General features: G+C 41.9%; 1 protein-coding gene across 7 annotated transcripts; it reads left to right on the top strand.

Moving 5' to 3' along the window:
- The first annotated feature begins 8,957 nt into the window (after window positions 1–8,957).
- LOC139424651 (DNA-directed RNA polymerase III subunit RPC7-like) lies at window positions 8,958–16,172 on the top strand. Of its 7 annotated transcripts, none has more exons than XM_071176734.1 (8): window positions 8,958–9,342; window positions 12,521–12,682; window positions 12,982–13,111; window positions 13,468–13,536; window positions 13,997–14,053; window positions 14,618–14,706; window positions 14,943–15,059; window positions 15,481–16,172. In XM_071176734.1, the coding sequence occupies exons 2-8, from the start codon at window positions 12,557–12,559 to the stop codon at window positions 15,565–15,567; spliced, it is 675 nt and encodes a 224-aa protein (XP_071032835.1). In that variant the 5' UTR covers window positions 8,958–9,342; window positions 12,521–12,556; the 3' UTR covers window positions 15,568–16,172. The 7 variants fall into 7 exon arrangements, with proteins under 7 accessions (XP_071032835.1, XP_071032799.1, XP_071032844.1 ...); XM_071176698.1 differs by having other exon boundaries at window positions 8,962–9,342; window positions 14,618–14,715; XM_071176743.1 differs by having other exon boundaries at window positions 8,973–9,522.
- The last annotated feature ends 2,300 nt before the right edge of the window (window positions 16,173–18,472 follow it).

Raw genomic sequence — 18,472 nt, 5'->3', positions numbered from 1 at the left:
TCAGTCTAGTAATGCAGGTCTTTAGATGTCATACACTCAGTCTAGTAATGCAGGTCTTTAGATGTCATACACTCAGTCTAGTAATGCAGGTCTTTAGATGTCATACACTCAGTCTAGTAATGCAGGTCTTTAGATGTCATACACTCAGTCTAGTAATGCAGGTCTTTAGATGTCATACACTCAGTCTAGTAATGCAGGTCTTTAGATGTCATACACTCAGTCTAGTAATGCAGGTCTTTAGATGTCATACACTCAGTCTAGTAATGCAGGTCTTTAGATGTCATACACATGAAATTGTGTCATTTCGAATTTATCCTCAACGTTAGGCTATATTTCATTTTGTTGCGACTCGAGCGATACCTCCAAAGTCAATTTTACAGGTAGGCCTAACTGCCTAAATAAAGTAAACACTTGATTAAATGAGGGATACAATGTATATTGAAAGCATGGGGTGGTCGCCCAAAAATTAAGACACTATATGTTAGTACAGTATTTCCTTTTTTTGGAAGTTACCTGTAGCAGCAGACTACACGGAAAATGGAACTGCTTGAGAAGGCTTGAGTCGCAAAAAAGGGAATATAACATTTCGGAATGACACAACTTCAAGTGTACAACATCTAAAGACCTGCATTACTATACTGAGAGCTTTGCTGTTTCTAAAATGATGTATTTGGGTGTTTTGATAATTTTTTCAGGGCCCCCAAGATACACAAGGATGAGGAAGTGATTTGCAGTTTGGGGTAAATTCCTCTAAAACATGTGAAATCACAAAAGAAATTGTATGGACCCTTCCATAACATGCCATTTACATAAAATATAGAGATTTGGTTGTGAAAAAAATATTCAGGTAGAACCTGCTGCAGCTGCAAACACATACACACGCCAACTCACACAGTGGTGTCATGATTGTCGCCGCCTCTGAGTGTCCCAGTTTGACCCCTTGCTCTGGGCTGTGGAAAGGACAGGAGCGACAGAGGGGTTGACATCGATCCACCTGCAATTTTCCAACCAGACTCCTCACTTCGCACTCCCACTCTGATAAGGGAGGCAGTAGAAGCTATTTCTGGCTGGGTAGTTTCAGCTATAGCATGACATGTATCATCCTAGCTGCTATCTATCACTGCAGTTTCAACTGACTTAATGCCTTAATCTGGGTAGATAGCGCATCCACTAATCCACTAAAACCTCCTATTGTTCGCGCGTTAAATATTGATAATCTATTGGCAAAAACAACATATTTCATGCACAGCACAACAGCAAAAGGTAATTGATAAGCAGTTGATTTATTTTTTATTTCATACTGTAGGTCTGCAGTAACTATTTATTGATATCCCTCTTAAAACATATTTCAGGCTACTAATATATCAGAGTCTGTGCTTTTCCATACCAATTTCTTTCCCCATCTCTCAACAGGTCTCTTCATTATTGCTCTTCCTCCCTGACTTTCCATTTATAACATCTCTGTTGTTTGGTTTACACACATTATCTGTGTGTAAACCTGGGTCTGTCTGGGTTTCTAAAAAAAGAGTGTGCATCTGACTGCCTTTGGAAAGTATTCAGATCTCTTTACTTTTTCCACATTTTGTTACGTTACAGCCTTATTCTAAAATTGATTAAATTGTTTTTTTCCTCATCAATCTACACCCAAAACCCCATAATGACAAAGCAACAACAGTTTTTTTAATGTTTGCTAATTTATACAACATTAAATATCACATTTACATAAGTATTCAGACCCTTTACACAGTACTTTGTTGAATCACCTTTGGCAGTGATTACAGCCTTGATTCTTCTTGGGTATGATGCTACAAGCTTGGCATACCTGTATTTGGGGAGTTTTTTCTATTCTTCTCTGCAGATTCTCTCAAGCTCTGTTAGGTTGGATGGGGAGTGTCACTGCACAGCTATTTCCAGGTCTCTCCAGAGATGTTTGATTAGGTTGAAGTACAGGCTCTGGCTGGGCCACTCAAGTACATTCAAAGACTTGTCCCAAAGCCACTACTGCGTTGTCTTGGATGTGTGCTTAGGGTGTTTGTCCTGTTGGAAGGTGAACCTTGGCCCCAGTCTGAGGTCATGAGCACTCTGGAGCAGGTTTACATCAAGGATCTCTCTCTGTACTTTGCTCCATTCATCTTTCCCTCGATCCTGACTAGTCTCCCAGTCCCTGCCGCTGAAAAACATCCCCATAGCATGATGCTGCCACCACCATGCTTCACCGTAGGGATGGTGCTATGTTTCCTCCAGACATGACGCTTGGCATTCAGGCCAAATAGCTCAATCTTGGTTTCATCAGACCATAAATCTTGTTTCTCATGGTCTGACAATCTTTAGGTGCCTTTTGGCAAACTTCAATCGGGCTGTCATGTCCCTTTTACTGAAGAGTGGCTTCCGTCTGGCCATTCTACCATGAAGGCCTGATTGTTGGAGTGCTGCAGAGATGGTTCTGGAAGGTTCTCCCATCTCCACAGAGGAACTCTAGAGCTCTGTCAGAGTGACCATTGGGTTCTTGGTCACCTCCCTGACCAAGGCCCTCTCCTCCGATTGCTCAGTTTGTCCGGGCAGCCAGCTCTAGGAAGAGTCTTGGTGATTCTAAACTTCTTCCATTTAAGAATGATGGAGGCCACTGTGTTCTTGGGGTCCTTCAATGCTGCAAAAATGTTTTCGTATCCTTCCCCAGATCTGCGCCTCAACACAATCCTGTCTCGGAGCTTTCTGCACAATTCCTTCGACCTCATGGCTTGGTTTCTTCTCTGACATGCACTGCCAACTGTGGGACCTTATACAGACAGGTGTTTTCCTTTCCAAATCATGTCCAATTAATTGAATTTACCACATGTGGACTCCAATCAAGTTGTAGAAACATCTCAAGGATGATCAATGGAAACAGGATGCACCTGAGTTCAACTTTGAGTCTCATAGCAAAGGGTCTGAATACTTATGTAAATAAGGTATTTCAAGATTTCTAAAAACCTGTTTTTGCTTTGTCATTATGGGGTATTGTTTGTAGATTGCTGAGGATGTTTTTTTTCCATCCATTTTAGAATAAGGCTGCAACGTAACAAAATGTGGAAAAGGTCTTGGGGTTTGAATACTTTCCAAAGGCACTGTATACATGTCTTAGTTAGTGTGTAAAAGCTTGTCTGAGTACATGTACATCAATCTGTGTGTGTGTGTATTTGTACGTGTAGGCGGGCAACATTATTAAAATCCCCCCCACCCCCATTCCAAAGAGCTTATCGTTCATCATCAGACCTCTTTCTCACACACTCTCTCTTACCCTCTCTTTCTCTTTCTCTCTCTCTCTCTTTCTCTCTCTCTCTTTCTCGCTCTCTTTCTCTCTTTCCTTCACTATCAGCTCACTGACTCACTATCAGCTAAAGTCATGCATTTCCATCTGCTCTCAGAAGACACACAGTCTCATGGCGGAGACAGTCAGGACTGAGTACTCTAGAGTAGAATAGAATATTCCTTCTATGACATGTCTGTCCCCTGGTGTGCAGCTGCACCGTGTCAAGAACTGACATCACCCCAACACCCATTACAATAATTGGCCCTGTTGTACCCCCTGATCTGCCATCCTGGTATCCCATCTCGGGTGAGCTGTGCATGTCAGAGTGTGCCACACTTCCTGTTGGAACGATGGATGTGATGGCATATAGCACTGACAGTGCCCTCCATTGGCCCTCTAGACAGATTATTCATAATTCCAGGTTTGTGGGGGTGGATGTGACCTACACCTAACCTTTCCTCCATAGAACGCCTGTAAGAAGCCATCCACGTGTCATAGTTGTCTTATGCCCTTGTCCCTTAGTGAACCTGTTGTTTCTGAGTAGTAATTGCAGTGCTCTCTGTAACATTTACAAAACCCATAGTTCAGTAGCTATACATCTAATTGCTACAGTACATAAGCTATTAATCAATATCACTATGTGAAATACATTTAAAGATATACATATAATGCAGAAGTATAATGATTATTCTCGGGAACATGAATTACAAGGGAAATTTCTGTGTATAATGTAAATTCGTAATACAAGCAAACATCGTTCCCAAGCGTTTCATATTATTGTTTCCAATAAACTTAATCAGGTGTATATGTATACAATTCTACAATATCATACAGGCCTAATAGCAAAAGATTCAGAGAAACTATTATGTGAAATGTTGCAAGAAACTTAAATCCATTCCAATCTACGATCGCTATCCATGGTGCTGATTCGGTCGTTCTGCCGGACGCCAACCTTCCGAGAACTGAGAAAAGCAATGTAAAGGAATTCATGCTTTCAATTCAAGTTCGTGATGGTGTTGGCAATATTGAATGAAACCGAGACGCAGCATCAGTGTTATCATATCGGCTCCAAGAAAATCTAATTCAAACCTGTTTCGGTGACCAATCACTACGTAAATTGGTTTTCTGACGTACTGCTTCTAATATTAAACTAGCAGGGAAGTTATACTATTCCAGGTTATTGGACAAAAACAGTAACTGCGCCAGTAAAAAGAAACAGCCGTTTCAACAGATAGAAAACATGTTTCTCCACACTGAATGTAGCCTTGCCTATGCATTAGCAGAGATAATAAAATACATCGCTGCATCTATTGCCTTTCTCACACACATAAAATGTAGCTGACTGTCTGCTTCTCTTTTTGCCACATTCCATCATACGGCTGATTTTATAGGACCGCAATAAGCCAAGTGACAGAATTTCATGACAATGCAGATTGGTTCATGATTTAGGTTACAGGGGTTGCCTCTCAGGCAAGAAATGTGGTGTTTATAATATGGAAAAATTGTGACAGCAAATCTGAATCAGCTGAATCTATTTGCTTTTTGTAGCAGTTTATTGATTAGTCTTTGCATATAGCAAGGCTCAACCAATCTGATTACAACTGCCAAACGAATCGTGTTCGTTGGTCTGCGGGATTTTAGGCTATAGAGCATATTTTATCTCTTACACAAATATGGTAAGAAACAATTAATTATAAAATCTGAATAAGTTCAGTTGAATTGCATATTTTTTTTATTGTTGGTCTTTCATCAAATTCAACTTGTTTTATTTTTTTTCACATGGAATACCAAAACACTGTTCTCAGTTCATGTCGATATTGCTTTGTCAAGCCATTTGGCCATGACATTAACCACTCATAAGGAATAATTTAATGGCAACAAATATTTATGTAATCTACAATATGCAAATGTAGCCTTCTATCACCATGCGCTGCAAACACGATATAAAGAGAACATATAAATCCTTACCATGGATGAAACAAGTTTAATTCAGATCCATTTGGCATATGTTTTCTTTTCTGACATAAAAGCCAGACTTCAGTCTGTAATATCCCCCCGATATTGTGATAACGTCGAGCCTCTCTCCCCCTCCCCCTCTTCACCCGTATCTCTCCCGCAACCACTAGTTTAGAAGACGCGGAGCGTCGCAGCGGGGGTGGGGAGTGGGTCGCGTGGTGGGAGTGAATACGAACGCGGTGGATATGTTGCGCGCAGACGATGCGCTATGATGATCCCTGCGCTTGACAGACAGATAAAGAAACACGAGAGAGAGAGAGAGAGAGAGAGAGACCTGCTGTATATAGACATCATGTGCAGGAACCATATGACTGTTGTTCATTAAAACAGTAGCCTATACAATGTTATACACACAATTTGGTGTCTTGATAGGCATACAAGTTTCCACACAGCCTATTATAAGAAATATCAACAAAGGATAGGCTATATTTAAACCTGATTGAGCTGTAAGTATGGGCCCAATGTTGTCTGTTCTGTGCTTATGACACTATTCCTGTCCTGTTACCTCAAGGGAAAATAAAGAATGTGTACAAGGCTCAATGGCTTGGTTGGTATAGATGTCGCTACACCCGCAATAACATCTGCTAAATGTATGTATGTGACCAATAAAATGTGATTTCATTTAGATTTATATAGACTGATTCTGTAGTCCTCTATGCCTTTTAGCACCTCTGTAGCAAGGGGTTTTGCACCTCTGCAGTAAGCACATCTATTATTTCCACTTGTGATCACAGCTAAAACTAATCTGCACCAGGGCCCCATTTTGTTGCCGTATGAGTTCCTGGTTCTTAAATAAGGTCATAAGAATTCAGTCATTGCAAATTTGCAGAGGAAGGAAGTGGCCCACATATCCTTGGTGGTAGCCCATGATTAGTCACCTGCTGTATAGATTAGATATTGTTTCAATGCAAAGTCAGATGTATACAACAGGTAGGCCTACCTAATGGTGAATGTGAGAGCGTTGTGAACATATAGCCTAATACACACAATTGAAGAAGTAGCCTAACTGTTCTGCTTCAACTGACAAGTCTGGTCTCACTTGGTGTTATAAATAGTATATTAAACTGAAACACACATTAAAAGCTCAAAATAAATGAGAAACTTGCATTACTAAAGATGGAGAGGAGGAAATACGTGTACTCCCCCAAATGCATAAAATACTTATTCAGCGACTGTTGCTATTATGGAACACAGTTGCCATGGCAACTGATTTGCTGGATTCCTACAGAAATGTTCCCACGGTGACACACTCACCGAGGCAAGCATGCTCACAAGTTCACAGACACACGCTGCATGCACGCAGGCACACAGATACAGACAGACAGACTGACACACACACACACACACACACACACACACACACACACACACACACACACACACACACACACACACACACACAGCTGTAAGGTTCTATCAAAGTGATAGTGTCCCTATCCACCAATCCCCCAGATGGGAGGGGAATCATCACCAAGTGCTTTGAGATTGTAGTTGTTTTAGGGTGACTTGGCCAAAAACGTATTTATCCTCCTTAAATAGATACAGTTGAGTCAGAAGTTTACACACACTTAGGTTGGAGTCATTAAAACTCGTTTTTCAACCACTCCACAAATTTCTTGTTAACAAACTATAGTTTTGGCAAGTTGGTTAGGACATCTACTTTGTGCATGACACAAGTACTTTTTCAAACAATTGTTTCCAGACAGATTATTTCACTTATAATTCATTGTATCACAATTCCAGTGGGTCACAAGTTTACATGCACTAAGTTGACTGTGCCTCAGCTTGGAAAATTCCAGAAAATGACGTCATGGCTTTAGAAGTTTCTGATAGGCTAATTTACATAATTTGAATCATTTGGAGGTGTACCTGTGGATATATTTCAAAGGCCTACCTTCAGTGCCTCTTTGCTTGACATCATGAGAAAATCAAAAGAAATCAGCCAAGAAATAAGCCGAGACAAGTCCGGTTCATCCTTGGGAGCAATTTCCAAATGCCTGAAGGTACCACGTTCATCTGTACAAACAATAGTACGCAAGTATAAACACCCTGGGACCAAGCAGCCGTCATACCTCTCAGGAAGGAGACGCGTTCTGTCTCCTAGAGATGAATGTACTTTGGTGCGAAAAGTTCAAATCAATCCCAGAACAACAGCAAAGGACCTTGTGAAGATGCTGGAGGAAACAGGTACAAAGGTATCTATATCCACAGTAAAACGAGTCCTATATCAACATAACCTGAAAGGCCGCTCAGCAAGGAAGAAGCCACTGCTCCAAAACCGTCATCAAACAGCCACACTACGATTTGCAACTGCACATGGGGACAAAGATTGTCCTTTTTGGAGAAATGTCCCCTGGTCTGATGAAACAAAAATGGCCATAATGGCCATCAAGACCATCGTTATGTTTGGAGGAAAAAGGGGGAGGCTTGCAAGCTGAAAAACATCATCCCAATCGTGAAGCACGGGGGTGGCAGCATTATGTTGTGGGGGTGCTTTGCTGCAGGAGGGACTGGTGCACTTCACAAAATAGATGACATCATGAGGTAGGAAAATTAGGTGGATATTTTGAAGCAACATCTCAAGAAGTTAAAGTTTGGTCGCAAATGGGTCTTCCAAATGGACAATGACCCCAAGCATACTTACAAAGTTGTGGCAAAATGGCTTAAGGACCACAAAGTCAAGGTATTGGAGTGGCCATCACAAAGCCCTGACCTCAATCCTATAGAACATGTGTGGGCAGAACTGAAAAAGAGTGTGCGAGCAAGGAGGCCTACAAACCTGACTCAGTTACACCAGCTTTGTCAGGAGGAATGGTCCAAAATTCACCCAACTTATTGTGGGAAGGTTGTGGAAGGCTACCCAAAACGTTTGACCCAAGTTAAACAATTTAAAAGCAATGCTACCAAATACTAATTGAGTGTATGTAAACTTCTGACCCACTGGGAATGTGATGAAAGAAATAAAAGCTGAAATAAATCCTTCACTCTACTATTATTCTGACATTTCACATTCTTAAAATAAAGTGGTGATCCTAACTGACCTAAAACAGGGAATTTTTACTAGGATTAAATGTCAGGAATAGTGAAAAACTGAGTTTAAATGTAGTTGGCTAAGGTGTATGTAAACTTCCGACTTCAACTGTAGAAACAAGAACAACGATTAATAATAAACATCACCAGGATGTGGTAATATCCAGACCAAGACAAACCACCTTTACAATGTCAGCAAAATTAAGTATTTTGAGCTAATGCATGCCAACCCAGCTCCCACACCAGGGAACAAATATATCTACTTTATGTTGTATCACACTCACTCCCCTCGGAGGTTCCTACTTGGTGGCTCAAACCTTAATTTTTTATTTTATTTTTTATTTCACCTTTATTTAACCATGTAGGCAAGTTGAGAACAAGTTCTCATTTACAATTGCACCTGACAATGGTCATTAGTCATTAATGATCATTAGATAACATTTCAGCCATGACATTTAGCCATGACATTCAGCTAATCGAAATGAATGTATGGTACAGACATATTGATCTCTCAGATGGCAAACAAAAGTGTGACCATCATTTTTGGGGAGACACTGCATCTGGAATGAGGTTCTGTAATGTATTCAACTCCAATACAGCAGGGGGCAGTGTAGCGCAGGGTAGTCGACCCCAAGTCGCTGGAGTTCCGCAAACAACATAGTGTTTGGTAAACAATAACGTAGCCCGCGGATTTGTAAACTAGCTAACGTTAACTTCGATGTTTTAATATTTTTTATATTTAAAGATGAGTAGCTAGCTATGGCGCAGAAGGTGGGAGGTCGTGAATAAGTTGATATGGTTAGTTAGTAAGCACGTTGTCTTGGTGACCGATATTTTGTCGTGATAAATCTGACAGCACTAGCTAACGTCGTTATCTAGCTAACTAGATAGTAACGTTAGGCGCTAGTCGTTTTCTAGCAAGTTCTTACTAGCTACAGCTGTCATGTAGCTACTGTGCAACCAAGTTATCTGAGCAAGCAAGTTAATATCACTGAAATCACTAGAAGGTAAGATGGAGCAAGTTAGCAAGCCGCACAAAACTAGATAGGTAACTTGCTGGTAGCTGTTAAAGGGGCAGAATGCGATTCAAACAACAACAAAGCAGGGACCCCACCATTCAGAGATGCTTAGGCTACGGGGTCCCTGATGATCTTCTTGGCCTTCCTGCAACACCTGGCGTTGATTTGGTACGCAGCTGGAGGATGGTAGCCTGGTTACCAGAGAGCCCTATTTCTGCCCAAAATCTGTCCACTTAAGCATATCCTTAATTATTAAGCAGATGAGGAGTTTTTGAATGGGGGCGAAATGATAGTGTTGCATTTATTCCAGATAAATATAAATTGTTATTTTGTTTCGTGAGGCTTGTTTAATCTAATATACATTTTCTAATGCTTAGGTTGCTATGAGTGTACTGATAAAAGTGTGATACACTTCCCTGTTGAAATTAGAGCAGGTCTATGCATATTCATGAAGCTAGCATAGCATCTCAAGCTCCATTGAATACTAGTGGTTGATGTCAACACCCTTAATCTAATATATTTTTTAAATTATTCAAATAACAAAATGTATCCACCAATCCAAAGAGTTGACAGCCCACCGTTCCACTCTGTGGACAACTAATCCTATTGTTAGGGTGGAGACAAGCATCTCATTATATCCTTATCTGGCTATATTCCATTCCTTTTACTCCGTGTCACATGCAAAAGAAAATAGTTCCAGACTGGTACCCAGACCATCCATGAGACTAAAATTATAGTTTTATCCATGTTTTTAGTTTTTAGTCTATACAGTGTTTGTTTACTATGACATTGTTTACAAACAATGGAGTAAAAAAGCTTAGAATTTTGATTGAATTGTGATGGGGTATGACAGGTGAACTTAGCTCAGGAGGCATTTATAAGTACCTTCTTCCATATATTTGGGGTGTCTCCCACATGCCTTTTTGCAAACACCAAACATGTTTGCAAATTTTTTTCTTTAAGCATTCGATTTTTCCTGGCCACTCTTCTGTAAAGCCCAGCTCTGTGGAGTGTACAGCTTAAAGTGTTCCTATGGACAGATACTCCAATATCCGCTGTGGAGCTTTGCAGTTCCTTCAGGGTTATCTTTGGTCTCTTTGTTGCCTCTCATTAACGCCCTCCTTGTCTGGTCTGTGAGTTTTGGTGGGTGGCCTTCTCTTGGCAGGTTTGTTGTGGTGCCATGTTTTTTCCATTTTTTAATAATGGATTTAATGGTGCTCTGTGGGATGTTCAAAGTTTCAGATATTTTTTATAACCCAACCTTGATCTGTACTTCTCCACAACTTTGTCCCTGACCTGTTTGGAGAGCTCCTTGGTCTTCATAGTGCCGCTTGGTTGTGTCCCTTGCTTAGGGGTGGAACGGTCGTTAAGACAGTAACAGCTTACAGATGATAGGCAATTAAGGTTACAGTTATGAAAACTTAAGACACTAAAGAGGCCTTTCTACTGACTCTGAAAAACACCAAAAGAAAGATGCCCAGGGTCCCTGCTCGTCTGCGTGAACGTGCCTTAGACATGCTGCAAGGAGGCATGAGGAGTCCATACGGTGAGACAGCGCTACAGGGAGACAGGACGGACAGCTGATCGTCCTCGCAGTGGCAGACCACGTATAACAACACCTGCACAGGATCGGTACATCCAAACATAACACCTGCGGACAGGTACAGGATTGCAACAACGACTGCCCGAGTTACACCAGGAATGCACAAGCCCTCCATCAGTGCTCAGACATTTCACAATAGGCTGCGAGAGGCTGGACTGACGGCTTGTAGGCCTGTTGTAAAGCAGGTCCTCACCAGACATCACTGGCAACAACGTCGCCTATGGGCACAAACCCACCGTCGCTGGACCAGACAGGACTGTCAAAAAGTGCTCTTCACTGACGAGTCGCGGTTTTGTCTCACCAGGGGTGATGGTCGGATTCGAGTTTATCGTCAAAGGAATGAGCGTTACACCGAGGCCTGTACTCTGGAGCGGGATTGGTTTGGAGGCGGAGGGTCCGTCATGGTCTGGGGCGGTGTGTCACAGCATCATCGGACTGAGCTTGTTGTCATTGCAGGTAATCTTAATGCTGTGCATTACAGGGAAGACATCCCCCTCCCTCATGTGGTACCCTTCCTGCAGGCTCATCCTGACATGACCTTCCCGCCTGACACCAGCCATACTGCTCGTTCTGTGCGTGATTTCCTGCAAGACAGGAATGTCAGTGTTGTGCCATGGCCAGCGAAGAGCCCGGATCTCAATCCCATTGAGCACTTCTGTGACCTGTTGGATCGGAGGGCCATTCCCCCCAGAATTGTCCGGGAACTTGCAGGTGCCATGGTGGTAGAGTGGGGTAACATCTCACAGCAAGAATTGGCAAATCTGGTGCAGTCCATTAGGAGGAGATGCACTGCAGTACTTAATGCAGCTGGTGGCCACACCAGATACTGACTGTTACTTTTGATTTTGACTCCCCCTTTGTTCAAGGACACTTCATTCCATTTCTGTTAGTCACATGTCTGTGGAACTTGTTCAGTTTATGTCTCAGTTGTTGAATCTTATGTTCATACAAATATTTACATGTTAAGTTTGATGAAAATAAACGCAGTTGACAGTGAGAGGAAGTTTCGACAGTTTACAACAAAATAGGAAAAATGCCAAGGAGGGTGAATACTTTTGCAAGGCACTGGCCAGGATAAAAAATAAGCTTATATACAGTTGAAGTCGGAAGTTTACATACCCCTTAGCCAAATACATTTTTTTTCACAATTCCTGACGTTTAATCCTAGTAATACTTCCTTGTCTTAGGTCAGTTAGGATCACCACTTTATCTTAAGAATGTGAAATGTCAGAATAATAGTAGAGAGAATGATTTATTTACGTAATCTTCTGACCCACTGGAATTGTGATGCAGTGAATTAAAAGTGAAATAATATGTCTGTAAACAATTGTTGGAAAAATGGCTTGTGTCATGCATGAAGTAGATGTCCTAACCGACTTGCCAAAACTATAGTTTGTTAACAAGAAATTGTGGAGTGGTTGAAAATGAGTTTTAATGATATACAACCTGAGTGTATGTAAACGTCTGACTTCAACTGTAGCTTTACACAGATAGTTTGGGAAAATATAAGTGCTATTACTCAGTACTCTTTTAGTGCCCATTGCATTCTTCCTCCCTTGACAGATTTACCTGTGAACCCCCCCGCTGTGTGCTCGCTCCATGGCTGGCCTGGGCCGCGGCAGAGGTCGCGGCAAGGGGTACATGAGCTTCAGTATCGAGGCAGTCGGGATTGGGAAAGGGGAGAACCTGCCCCCTTCAATTCTCCAGCCTACACCTCTGTTCCCTGTGAGTAAGGGGTGATGTGACTGACCCTGTAGCTGTCATTTTTCATTTTGGATGCACCTCATTGTTGTCAAATATTGGCTTTATTTAGAGGCTATTCTCAGTCTTTTCTCTTGATTTTTCTATTTGTCTAAGCAACATCCAGGGCTGACATTTTTTGTTTAAATGTATTGAGACAGTTAAGATATGTGTTTGGTTGGGAGCAAATAAGAGCATGCTATTTTGGGAAAGCATGCATTGAGCCTTTTGTTGTCGTTTTAAGGACTAGACTAATATGTATTATGTTTTTTGTGCACATGTAGCCCATGGAACACAAGCCTGTCCCTTTGGTGATGGGAGAGGAAGCAGAGTACATGTTGGCACTGAAGCAGGAGTTCAGGGGAAACATGAAGACCCTACCATTTTATGTCCGCCAAGCCGTCTCCAAGAAAGGTACTTAAGCCTGGGAAGACACCATCTCTGTGTGTTAGCGATGAAAAGAGTCATTACAGACATCCAAACGTAGCAGAAATTAGACAGTCAATGTCTTAACACTGTCAGCAGCTCCCGATGGTGTTATTTTATTAAAATGATACAAGATTTTAGGTGATACAAGGTTTGGCTGACATTACCTAATTCAGGGGTGGAAATATTTTTCAATTATTCAATCAAGCAATTATGCTTCGATAAGAACATTTGGGAGCAGCAAATGAGGTAGACATGATAATACACAGAGGCTTTCTTTTCAAAGACATGTTTGTTCTTGTACTATGTTTAAGAAATGAATGAGCTTCTTGTCTGACTTCCAGATGTGGAGCGGTATTCTGATAAATATCAGAACAGTGAGCCGTCAGACAACACCATTGAGTGGAATCCAGGTGAGTCAGCTGCATCATACCTCCTGTTCAAAAAATGTAACTGAAAGGAGATAGAGACTATGGAACATGTATTAGAAGGATTGCATTGTACGATCTGATTACCAGCATAACACTGTTAAACAGGGATTAATAGAATCAATGATCTAATCCTGAAGCAGTATGAAATCACTCGCTACGCCGCCCCAGAGATGTCAGCCACAATGGAGTGTGAACGGTCCTGATTGAAACTGTCAGGTGACCCAAAGCGTTTCAAATGGGAGAAATTGGATGGGAGAAATCACAATTAGGGTCTGCTGAATAGAGGCTGATTGGGAAAACAATTAGAGGTTTTAGTCCCTCAGCTTTACCGGATGTGAACCAACATTCCATCATTTTGACAAGGTCATTGCTGTGTAAAAACATTATTGTACAACCTGTGTCTGCTGATTGATTATGTTTGATTTTTGTTTTTTAACGCCAGACTGGAAAAGGCTACCAAAAGAGCTTCGAATCCGTGTCAAGAAGCCCCTAAAAGAGAGTAAGTGGATGATACAGTGTTGTTTTATACCTCACATTGACTGACAGGACATTTTTGTGAGTGATACAGATTCACTATGAAAGCCCACCCACCACCATGTGATCACAGAAGGCTATTGCAAAAAAAAAATCCATTCATTTTGCAGTTCTGTTTAGTTTGCTTCCTGCAGGACTTGATGACATGTACGTTGCTGGCGAAAGACCTGTCTCTTTCAGAGCATATTACGCCCACATGATTTTTTTCCTTCCTATTTCCTGGGCGGAGTGATGAAGAGAGAGGTGTCTTCAGAAGAATATTGTGTCTGACTGCTTGTGTCTCCCTAGAGACATGAATGCATCAATTTGCCCTTCTGCTTTGAACAGAAGGATAAGATTAAATTTACTGCTGGTTACTGACAATGACAATATTGCCTGACTTATACATAAATTATCTGCCATTTTCTATTATGAGATAAATATAGCTTTTGGTTGAATGGCCTTTTAAATGAAAGGAGAGGAGGGGGAATAGATAGAGGGAGTTGGTTTTCACTAATGATTGGCTTTTGCCCCTTTTCGTCTGTTACAGACACCTCTCTTAGTGTGGATACACCAGTGGACCCCAAACCTAGCAAAAAGACCCGGGTGGACAAAGAGGAGATCATCCATAAACTAGAGGTGGGAATAGTAGGTACTCAGCCAGTACATCAGACATTAACTCCATAGTCTGTATTCTATTGACCTCTTCACCACATCTATAGGCATGTAACACAACTCAACCTCGGCACACTAGATGAGGGAAATGTTTCTTGCTGTTAAACCTCAAACGTAATGTAAGCCTGGTGGTGTATTACTTTACTATCAATGTTCCTTTTCTTTTAGTTTATTTTGTATTCATTTGTGTCATATTTCAGACATTGGAGAAAAAAGAGGAGGAAGTGACCTCAGATGAAGAGGAAGGGGAGAAGAAGAAGCAGGAGGAAGAGCAGCAAGATGGGGAGGAGGAGTATGATGAAGAAGAGTTTGAAGAGGTAAGCATCTGTAGCCAATGTTAAATGGCTAGCTAGTAAGCGGTGTGCGCTAGTAACGTTCAATCGGTGACGTCACCCACTGAGACCTGAAGTAGTTGTTTCCATTGCTCCGCATTGACAGGTAACAATGCTTCCTGGGTGACAGTTGTCGTTTCGTTCAGGTTAGGGAAAGGAGAGGGATGGATGCCAAACTGTTACACATCCAAGCTCTTTCTTACTTTTTTCATCAGGGTTCATGCCCCACACAACCTCCAGTGAGATAATATCACTTTGACTTGAATCCTTACTAGAGACAATTTCCCCCATACATATTCCATTGACACCAATGCATGATTTAACAGAAAGTGAGCAAACACAGTTCACAAGGTTGGAATGAGCTCATACGTAGCATTTTTTCCCCACTCTGATTGTGTTCCCACAGGAGACAGACTATATCATGTCGTACTTTGACAATGGAGAGGAGTTCGGAGGGGACAGTGATGACAACATGGATGAGGCCATTTACTGATACTTTGAAAAACAACAACAACAGAGCATTGTGCATGCCTAGGACCCAAGAGTCCTGGGAAAATATATGTGACACTCCAGAACTGAGAGAGACTTCCAAAGCTGAAAGGATGTGCTGTTGTTCTTTGGTCCATCTTGTATACATGGCCTGAAATGATCTTAACTTGACACATGAATCTTCAAAATAACCCAGGATTCAGTCAGTTCCTGACTTAAAAAATATTCTCAAATTGAGAAGCAGGTTGCACAGTTCAAACCTGCAATAGTTTTAAATGGCTCTTAAGTGTGGTGGTGTTATGGAGAGAGAAGTATGTCATTCTTCTTAAGACGACATCTTTTCTCCTGACACCAATTATAGTATCATTTCTTAGAGGGTTTTTATCCAATTTTAGAAATGTTAAAGAACTTTGAAGATATAAAATGTGTCTAATACACCAATTTTAATGTTATGCTGTTTTATGTAGTTTATATGTAGTTCTAAAAAGTTATGTTTTGTAAAACATTTATATTCATGTAATATCCCAATGTTTTCTGTTAGGTTTGTTATGAAAGAGGATTTTACTCAACTTGAAATTCTGAAAGAATAAATGGCAGCTAATTTGTAAACCAGGCAGTTTTATTTTCTATGCTACACAAACTGTTTTCCTACTAGAAGCTGTACTAGTTCACCAGATGTCGCATGATAATACTTATTTCACACCAATAGGTGGCGTAGTGTTGAATGTTGAAGCAGCATACACAAAGTTATCAGCAATACACCATGCTTGGTCAATACACATACACTGCTCAAAAAAATAAAGGGAACACTAAAATAACACATCCTAGATCTGAATGAATGAAATATTCTTATTAAATACTTTTTTCTTTACATAGTTGAATGTGCTGACAACAAAATCACACAAAAATGATCAATGGAAATCAAATTTATCAACCCATGGAGGTCTGGATTTGGAGTCACACTCAAAATTAAAGTAGAAAAACCACACTACAGGCTGATCCAACTTTGATGTAATGTCCTTAAAACAAGTCCAAATGAAGCTCAGTAGTGTGTGTGGCATCCACGTGCCTGTGTGACCTCCCTAGAACGCCTGGGCATGCTCCTGATGAGGTGGCAGATGGTCTCCTGAGGGATCTCCTCCCAGACCTGGACTAAAGCATCCGCCAACTCCTGGACAGTCTGTGGTGCAACGTGGCGTTGGTGGATGGAGCGAGACATGATGTCCCAGATGTGCTCAATTGGATTCAGGTCTGGGGAACGGGGCGGGCCAGTCCATAGCATCAATGCCTTCCTCTTGCAGGAACTGCTGACACACTCCAGCCACATGAGGTCTAGCATTGTCTTGCATTAGGAGGAACCCAGGGCCAACCGCACCAGCATATGGTCTCGCAAGGGGTCTGAGGATCTCATCTCGGTACCTAATGGCAGTCAGGCTACCTCTGGCGAGCACATGGAGGGCTGTGCGGCCCCCCAAAGAAATGCCACCCCACACCATGACTGACCCACCGCCAAAGCAGTCATGCTGGAGGATGTTGCAGGCAGCAGAACGTTCTCCACGGCGTCTCCAGACTCTGTCACGTCTGTCACATGTGCTCAGTGTGAACCTGCTTTCATCTGTGAAGAGCACAGGGCGCCAGTGGCAAATTTGGCAATCTTGGTGTTCTCTGGCAAATGCCAAACGTCCTGCACGGTGTTGGGCTGTAAGCACAACCCCCACCTGTGGACGTCGGGCCCTCATACCACCCTCATGGAGTCTGTTTCTGACCGTTTGAGCAGACACATGCACATTTGTGGCCTGCTGGAGGTCATTTTGCAGGGCTCTGGCAGTGCTCCTCTTTGCACAAAGGCAGAGGTAGCGGTCCTACTGCTGGGTTGTTGCCCTCCTACGGCCTCCTCCACGTCACCTGATGTACTGGCCTGTCTCCTGGTAGCGCCTCCATGCTCTGGACACTACGCTGACAGACACAGCAAACCTTCTTGCCACACCTCGCATTGATGTGCCATCCTGGATGAGCTGCACCACCTGAGCCACTTGTGTGGGTTGTAGACTCCGTCTCATGCTACCACTAGAGTGAAAGCACCGCCAGTATTCAAAAGTGGCCAAAACATCAGCCAGGAAGCATAGGAACTGAGAAGTGGTCTGTGATCAACACCTGCAGAACCACTCCTTTTTTGGGGGTGTCTTGCTAATTGCCTATCATTTCCACCTGTTGTCTATTCCATTTGCACAACAGCATGTGAAATGTATTGTCAATCAGTGTTGCTTCCTAAGTGGACAGTTTGATTTCACAGAAGTGTGATTGAGTTGGAGTTACATTGTGTTGTTTAAGTGTTCCCTTTATTTTTTTGAGCAGTGTATTTACATAACAACTGATATTTTCTGACCTTCATTTTCTATTTTCTGACCGCTATTTGCTGACCTGTTATCAAAGCTGACGAGAATCAAAGCTTGTATATGTACAGTGAGCACATTCTCTGTCCTGAGTCTCTTTCTCTCTCTATACATATATATATATACTTAGTACACAAAATGTATACAGAACATTCCCCCACCCTGGTGTTCCAATAAATATGCAGTGTTCTTTTATTCAGGAATGGCAGGTGGCCAGAGACAGATGCATGTGATAGATTGTTATGGTATGCGAAAGCTTTAGATTTCATGTCAGCAGGCTTGGAAACACAGTCAAATTAATGCAGCAGTGTCTGCAGCAAGAGAGCACCTTAGTAAACTGATAGGTTCAGACACATTTTCATATATCACTGTGCAGGGTGATGCACTAAAAGATGCATTAGGCTATAAATGCTCAAAAAAGGGTGAATTTTTATTAATTCAATACAATGTAGTTTAGAAGGCATGTGGAAGTGAAGAGGACACACACACACACATTGCTAAGGTTTGCACTGACCC

This window comes from Oncorhynchus clarkii, chromosome 2 (assembly GCF_045791955.1).
Source record: "Oncorhynchus clarkii lewisi isolate Uvic-CL-2024 chromosome 2, UVic_Ocla_1.0, whole genome shotgun sequence".
Lineage (NCBI taxonomy): Eukaryota > Metazoa > Chordata > Actinopteri > Salmoniformes > Salmonidae > Oncorhynchus > Oncorhynchus clarkii.
Note: the sequence above shows the minus strand (reverse complement) of the source record. Positions and strands in the feature narration are given on the sequence as shown.

Bases quoted from the DNA above. Each gene is read 5' to 3' on its own strand.
- LOC139424651 (XM_071176698.1), top strand. From the start codon at position 12,557: ATGGCTGGCCTGGGCCGCGGCAGAGGTCGCGGCAAGGGGTACATGAGC. The intron at 13,112-13,467 runs GTACTTAAGCCT...TCTGACTTCCAG, and splicing joins CCAAGCCGTCTCCAAGAAAG to ATGTGGAGCGGTATTCTGAT. The intron at 13,537-13,996 runs GTGAGTCAGCTG...TTTTAACGCCAG, and splicing joins CACCATTGAGTGGAATCCAG to ACTGGAAAAGGCTACCAAAA.